Genomic DNA, 8,396 nt, shown 5'->3' on the forward strand with positions numbered 1-8,396 from the left:
ACATTGACATGTTGGACACTTTTCATCAATTGAAAGGATGTTTGGGGTTGATGACATCATTTTTCAAGATGATAATGCAACAACTGTAAAACCTGTCATTGAAGAAAGATACATAAGTCATGGTTTGGCCTACAAATAGTCCGGATCTCATTCCAATTGAAAATCTGTGGTGAAAAAACTCCAACCTGCCAAGCTCATCTGACAACTGCAATCAGAGAAAGTTGGAACAAGATTGATGATTGGAACAAGATTGATGAAGAGTACTGTTTGTCACTCACTAAGTCCATGTCTCTTACAATATTTTTTTGCTCACAACTTTTTGGCACTGTATTAGAATTTCACAACACTGAATACATCTAAATGGTTGAAAGTGGAAGTGTAAGAAAGCTTCAGTCATCTTCAGTAAGCAAGAGATGGCCCAAACACATAAGAACAGTGTTGTTGCATGAAAAAGCTAGCAGCCAACTGCCAAACAGGGAAACATTGCAAAGATGATTGCGGTGTAAACCAACTTGCACAGCAATGCAGAGTTGACCTCAAAACAGAGGAGGTTCCAGTGGAAAGAAACTTTCTTTCCTAGAAAACGGGGGCTGGATGTCCATCCAAAGATATGTTGTCTATGCACAACCTCTTTGATTCAGAATGTTTGCAATTGCAAGATTGTTGCAGAGAGGAAGATATTGTTGTTACTGTCTTGGATTTTCACAGCAAAAAATTGAAATGGTTGAAAAGCAATATTGTTAGTTTCCTGTTATTAATGTAATGGCCACTTAAGGCATTTAGACCACAGGTGTCAAATTCAAGGCCCACTGTCCACACCTGGCCAGTAGGGATGAGTGATGTGGACTATCACAATAACCTTCCATTAATGGTGAAAACGATAAAAGTGAAGATAAAAAAACAAAACACCCATAGCATTCCATCTTTTTGTCTAGGAGTCTATCAGTGCATCCAGTCTTCAGAGCTCTCCAAACACTACTCTAAAATAACACTAAGGCTATTAAACTACATCAATTAAGTTTAAGTAGCACACTTATACTGCAAAGCTGTAGTAGTGTGATTTGCTTATCACGGTATGGAAGCATTTTTTTTGTCAACAATATTATAGACATTATTATTAAGAGTTTTATATTACAAATCAATCAGATAGTGTTGTGATGAGACTTCAGTGTGAACTCTGCCGAGCTCCGGTCACATAATGGCGAATAATGATGACACTAATCATAAGCATCATGACGCTAATCATAAGCATCATCATTATTCACCGAAATAGTCGGATACAAAATAAATAGTTGACAAAGTAGCAGAAACAGGCAAATATAATGTTTTAGGAACTCACGCCAATCAATGTTCCACCACTGCTGCCAACACACTCAGACACCGAGGAAAATGTCCCCAAAACTGCGGGAGACATCTTCTTTCATAATCTTCTGCGCGGATCAGAAAATTTTGACTTTTACTGTACAAAATCCTTGAAATTGCAACAAATGCGCCAGTCCTTAGACGACTAGAATTGAAGCATGTCTACTTCCGAGTTTACTTCCGTAAACACTGCAGGACATGCGACTGCGGTCTGGCTCGACCTTGCTAAGGTATGTCTGGATTTTTTAGTATAGTAATGTGGCCGTTACTGATGGAACTGATTGCACTGGATAATAAGCGCTTGCAAAGGGTCTTCAAATGATTTATAATCATTGTGAATAATGACAGGGTATATTATTATTTATTTAAACTCATATTCCTGTATATTTCAGCCCCCCTAAAATAGACCTAACGACGCCAGTAGTGTTTGCATAATTCCATTATCTTTTCACTCTGTTTAATCTAAAACTGAAATTCTTACTGACTACGACAGTTAATTTTATTGATTCTTTTTCGTGTTTCTTAAAGCCAGAAAGTGGGCATTTGAAATTACTGTAGTTTTGTGTCATGTACTGTATGTTATTTTCTTGTTTTCTACTAAATTAATCCACTGAATGAGCATCCTCCAAGAGTGGTGATTCTATCATTGTTGCCAAGGGTTCTAAAATAATGCATGTCTAGTTGTTACATCTGTGTTTACAAATAATTAATATTTTGTTCTTTTGTTTTAGTGTCTATCCAGAGATGCTTCAGGACAGATTGTTCTGCAATATCTGGGCACATCGGTAAAGCTGCTTGTATAATTCTGGTTATGATGGTTTGTAGAGTCGGGGTACATTGAGTTGTCCTAAGATCAAGAAGAATGCATTAGTCAGATTTTGAAATTTGGAATATCTGACATACTTAGTTTTCTGGAACACTGTGTCAATCTTAGTTGACCACAGAGTACATTTCTCATACAGTACTAATGCTAATGCATTCCTTATTAAATACCATACATATTCAAAGTTTAAATTTTGCGCCTGCAAACAATTTGTGTGTTTTTTTTAGATTGTAAATTAAACCCTCCACAGTTACTCTCTCCAAAAGTGTTTTTCAGACACAGTGGAGAATAAACTTCATAAATAGTATATGGATTTACGGATAAAGAAATTTACACGAGTATCCAACTTTCTAACATTTACAAGTTCGAAAAGGTGAAATTCATCATAGTCAAAGGAACATTGAGATTTGAGTATGCCCATTGAAGTTTAATGTTACAATTACATTGTGTTTAAATATATGAAGTGTTTTAAAAGGGAACTGCACTTTTTGGGGGAATGTTGTCCACCATTCACAATCCCTATGTGAGACAAGAACACACAGGTCTTTCTTTGTTTATGCATTCTAATTTGTAATATACGGCAAGTACAAGGTGGCGAACAATAGAGGTAATGGCATTCGCTCTATTAAGCCTATACAGTGCTTTAAAAACATCCATCAATGTTTTATATATACACTGTAAGTATATATGGAATGTAGTAATAGGCACATTCATAATAACATGTAATATTTACGTATTTGGTCGTTTTAAGCAAACAGTGGCGCATTAATGTCACAGACACAACTCAACGTTGGCTATTTCTTTCAATAACAACTACTAGCAGACTTCATGTAAGAAAACAACGACTACATTCGGACAAATGATGATTTATATTATATTTATATATTATATATAATATTTTTGACCCTGATTATAAAGAGGATGAGCAACATGTTTTAGAAGCTGAGTGATAAGCACATCCAGCAAGTAGTACTATTGCTAAGTGCTAAAAAATAAACACAAACCATCAACATAATAAAACAATCACTTACTGTTCAATGTCTGCTCTCACTGGGATGTCGACTGATGGGATGTTCATATCTTCTTGTTTAGATAAAGATTTAATCATAATCCTAATGCAGGTTAAAAAAAAAAGAAAGGTGGACGTAAACAAGTCTCTTTTTGTGTCTTTCTCACAATTTCCGGGTCCAAGTTGATTGTCAAAGTTGACCAACTTCTTAGTTTATGGCCACAACCTTCTAGTATACAAATGAGAGGCATGATTTATAATTATCATGTGAGCATAAATGCAGTTCAAGAAATGTTGTTCCTTTGTCATACTGCGTTGTACTCCTTGTTTTTTTGTAGTTTACGCTTCGCATACTCTCCAAGTTGGCTGCAGAGTTGAACTCTTACATGCCAGAGAAAGTTCCAGAAGACACCAGCAGCATCCTGCGTTCACCAATGCCTGGCACGGTGGTCGCAGTTTCTGTTAAGCCTGGAGATACGGTAAAACATGTGCACTCAGTAGGCATATACAGAACCGCCCCACCTGCCAATCAGATCTGTATCACAATTGTTGGATACAATTTGCTTGGTTCACATGTTCTGTTTTCGTGTTCGTGTAGGTTGCAGAAGGCCAGGAGATCTGTGTGATTGAAGCTATGAAAATGCAGAACAGTATGACTGCCGTCAAGCCAGCAAAGGTCAGTGTAACTATTTAATTATTATATTAATCGCTGAGTGACCTGGAGATCATTATCAGTGCATATAAAGAACTTGTTTTATTTGTGTGCTAAACTGTTGTCCACTTTTGTGATCCTGCAGGTAAAGTCTGTCCATTGTAAGCCAGGTGAGACGGTAGGTGAAGGAGATCTACTTGTAGAGCTGGAGGATCCCTCTTCTAAGTCCAACTAAAAAACTGATCAAAACTGATAAAAGACTCTAATCAAAGTGTCCTCCAGAAGACATGTGTGTCCCCAACAGTGCCTCAGTGTAGTTACAGTATAAATGAGGAATGTCAGACTCCAGTGAATCTTGATATCGAGGCTATGACTCAAGATTTGATATGCATTTTTTGGTCATTTAAATACCATATTAAAATATTTTCACCAGTTTTATAATAGGAATATTTCATCACCTGTGTTGTCTCACATTCAGTAGTGACTCTGAGCCATTTTACACAAGCTATTTTTCTCTGCTGGATTAAGAAACTGTGATTATTTGATTACATTATAGCTAGTATTTTAGTAGCACAAATACTTGGGTCTCAAAATGGACATATTTGAAAATGCTAGTGTTTCATCTTCTCGAAAAACTCTAGAGATGGTATTGTGTAAAAACATGACATGGGCATACTCAATGGTCTCAAACTGTTAGATGAAGGGCTGGCATCCACAAGTGCTGTTTGTGCACCCCAACATGGTGCAGCTCGATTGGCATGTGCGAGAGAATACCTGCACTGGCACATTCAGTGCTTCAGACAGACTTAACAGAGCCTGGGGACTTGTGGCCCCATTTAGGTCTTAAATATTACTTCCAGTATGTAACAAGCTAGGGGCTATCGTTGTCCCTTGCCACATCACGCTTCAAATTTAGTAGCTTGTAAAGGTGACTATGTGGGTGTTATTTAATGTCTAAAGGGCTTTCTTAATGTTAAATCTTATTTAAAAAGCTGCTCACAGGAATGTTATACTCTAGCTATAAAAAAAATATTCCATCTACAATTTATATTTTCTACTGCGTGGAAATTCATTGACCAGAGTCAGGAATAAACAGCAAGAAACGAGGGATTACTCTTGGTGACCAGAAGTAGATTTGGCTATGGGAGTGTGTGCATAAAAGACACAACCAACAAAAATGCAGTTCATGTATGTTTAAAATGAAATATTAGGAAATAATGTATAATTAATATTTTACACGTTAGGTAGAGATTTTTATTGACTATAAATCACCTATGAACAATAAACAATGACAACATTGACAACTTCAATTCAGTTAAATCCAATATGTTCAATACTTGTGTGTTAATTTCACAGATAATGTCCAAAGTTTATATGAAAAGGGTAAAAACAAATTGGTTGATACAGTAGAGAAGAGATTCTTATGGTCCCATTAATGTATGGATCTCGCGTGAGAGGAAGGTGGGGGGTTAATAATTTTGCAATGCAGTCTGCTGAAACCACTCTACATCGCAACTGATGCTGTGGTCAAAGTTGGAATTGCCACAAAACATGTTTTAAGCTAGTCAACACTCTACTGTCATCTAGCGGCTAAAGTGGATAGAGCTGGTTCACAAGTCCAGCAGTACCTGAAACATGTTCTGTGCTGTCCAGTGTTATGGCTATTATTACATGATGACGCTAATACATGGGATTGCTTCAAGCTCCCACAGCATGAGGCTTCACAAACATAGTAGTGGGCCTGTTAGACGAAGAAGCAAGCTCTGCAGAAAAGTTTGATTGGCAAATGTTGGGGTTTCTTCACCTTTCTTTTTGCGTTTCGCCATGTGTTGCATCTGAGGACCCCCAATTTCCAACCACTTTTTGTAGATGACATTTCTGACCAACATTTGCAACTAACCTACCTCAATGCTGGGAAAGACGTATCAGCTGTGGGAGTGGAACTAACCCATTCACAAAGACGTATGGTGCTGCTGCAAATCAAAACTTAATTTTGCCCTAGGGCAGTGTTTTTCAACCTTTTTTGAGCTTGGGCGCATTTTTTTCATTGAAAAAATCCGGAGGCAGACCACCAACAAAAATCATTAAAAAATGAAACTCAGTAGACAATAAAAAGTTGTTGTGGCAATTGTTGGATATGAATTTAAACCATAACCAACCATGCATCACTATAGCTCTTGTCTCAAAGTAGGTCTACTGTCACGACCGGTCATATCACGCCGTGACTTATATTGAGTTTTTTAGTGTTTTCCCGTGTTTAGTGTTCTAGTTCTTGACTTGCGCTCCTATTTTGGTGCAGTTTCATGTCTTCCTTTGAGCGTTATTCCCGCACCTGCTTTGTTTTAGCGATCACGAATATTTAAGTTGTTGCTATCTTTTTTTGTGTGGACATTGTTATCATGTCATGTATGGATGTACTTTGTGGACGCCGTCTCTGCTCCACATGCTGTAAGTTTTTGCTGTTGTCCAGCATTCTGTTTTTGTCTACTTTGTAGCCAGTTCCGTTTTAGTTTCATTCTACGTGGCCATCCATAAGCTTTAATGCCTTTTCTTAGGGGTACTCACCTTTTTTTAATTTTTGGTTTAAGCATTAGACACCTTTTTACCTGCACGCTGCCTCCCGCTGTCGTCTGCATATTGTAATCACGACAAACTATCGTCGTCGTTCCCGACATCTACAAAGCAATTAGCTACCGGCTTCCACCTACTGATATGGTATGGTATAACATGGTTACTCATCCGAGCTCTAAACAGCACAGACACTCAAAAACGGCGCATTGTTTGCAGATTATAATTACTGGTTTGCAAAAAATATTTTTAACCCAAATAGGTGAAAGTGCATAATCTCCCACGGCACACCAGACTGTATCTCACGGCACACTAGTGTGCCGCGGCACAGTGGTTGAAAAACACTGCCCTAGGGCACATGCACAGAGCACCAATAACGTTTTTTCTGAACCAGAGGTGTCCAAACTTATTCCAGTGAGGGTCGCAAACAGAAAAATTTAAGGTGTATAGGGCCCACTTTGATACATTTTGTATATAAATATACTAAAACTAGTCAATATATTCTAACATATATGAACAAAAGATCAACATCTTAGCTTTGTGTTATAGCTAACAATAGGGTAATAACTAATCTAACACCCTTGTGTTATTTAATTTCTTATTATTATTCTTTACTAATATTCCACCAACTAAAACCTCTTCAAGGAGTTCAGCGCACTTAAAATCTAACTATATCTTGCAAGAAATGTGTACACCACATCATGACAGGATGCACGGAAATCATCAAACACCATAATGCACAGGCTATTTTGGGTTCCAGGTTGCTTTTTTGGGAAGATTTAGGCCAAGTTGTTTATTTTGTCTGTAGAATGTGTCGCGGCTTGCGGGTCACACCCCTTCCTTTAAATAGTGCTCCTCAATTATTTGTTGTCATGCCCCTCCTTGGGGACAACTTTTTTCACGCTCCCTCCCCAAATTGAAATATGATTGAAAACCTAATAATATTTATTTATCCGTGCTACTTTTGTTGACAACTTTGAATCAGTAAACTTTGCCAGCGTAGAGTTCTCTGCTTCTTTTCGATGTAGCTTGCCGAGGACGATGACTGCTGCATGCTTTCAGCTCAGAGTCAACAAGACACAAAAAAAGTCATTAGATTTGTCGCTAATAGCTGTTTACAAAAAAAGTCTGCAAGAGGATTGACAACACTGTCGGCGCCATCCTCGAGTACGTGTTTCGCTTTAAGATGGTATTTTAAACTTGATATGCGCCGATGATAAAAACGTTTGTTACTGCATTACCAACAAGTTACCATAGTTTTATCCAAAGTTCTGTTTTGAAGCCAAATTGGTCACCTGTCATCGTGATCGCAGACTGTGTAACAAATGCGTGCGTCTAACAGGTTAAGCCTTAATCTTCATTCATATTTGATAATGTGATCATTTCGTTAAGGTTGACAGCCCTAATATGTATAATATGTGTATATATATATATATATATATATATATATATATATATATATATATATATATAAATATATATATATATATATATATATATATATATATATATATATTGTCGGCGATCACTCTAAACGAGTATGATTGTCCTCTTGGTGCGACTGCCTTCAGGAGAACGTCTGTGCGTGGAATCTTTTAAAGTGGGGAGACTGGTGCACAGACAGCCACCACACTGTCCTTGGCAAAGACAAGGCCAGGGTCCAATGGCATGGAGACCAAGACAATTGGGGGCCCATCTTTACTGCAGCCTTCTTCCGCCTTTGTGACCGTTGTGGAGCTTCTATGCAACCATCATCCGCCCACTCCACCGTTAAGGTCTTTTACGACGAGGGAGACGCGCAGGCTCCAACGTCACTTCTTCGCCGTGGGGAGCTGTATCCGATGGCAAGGGAAACCCAGGAAGACCGGCACCTCCTCACAGCTGCAGGAGGCTGCCGGAGCTCTGGTCTGTCGGAGGACCGCCTATGGTGCGCCTTCCAGCACTTGCTTTTCTCTCAGGGTGTGCTCCCCGAGCCTTCTGTC

General features: G+C 38.3%; 1 protein-coding gene across 2 annotated transcripts in view; it reads left to right on the forward strand.

Moving 5' to 3' along the window:
• pcca (propionyl-CoA carboxylase subunit alpha) overlaps nt 1-4,280 on the forward strand; it is a 45,323-nt gene extending 41,043 nt beyond the window's left edge. For both annotated transcript variants that reach the window (XM_062059015.1, XM_062059014.1), the window contains exons 20-23: nt 2,094-2,147; nt 3,533-3,673; nt 3,793-3,870; nt 3,992-4,280. In XM_062059015.1, the coding sequence (XP_061914999.1) occupies nt 2,094-2,147; nt 3,533-3,673; nt 3,793-3,870; nt 3,992-4,081 (363 nt within the window). In that variant the 3' untranslated portion in view covers nt 4,082-4,280. The remainder of the gene's footprint in view (nt 1-2,093; nt 2,148-3,532; nt 3,674-3,792; nt 3,871-3,991) is intronic.
• The last annotated feature ends 4,116 nt before the right edge of the window (nt 4,281-8,396 follow it).

This window comes from Entelurus aequoreus, linkage group LG09, assembly GCF_033978785.1.
Source record: "Entelurus aequoreus isolate RoL-2023_Sb linkage group LG09, RoL_Eaeq_v1.1, whole genome shotgun sequence".
Taxonomy (NCBI): domain Eukaryota; kingdom Metazoa; phylum Chordata; class Actinopteri; order Syngnathiformes; family Syngnathidae; genus Entelurus; species Entelurus aequoreus.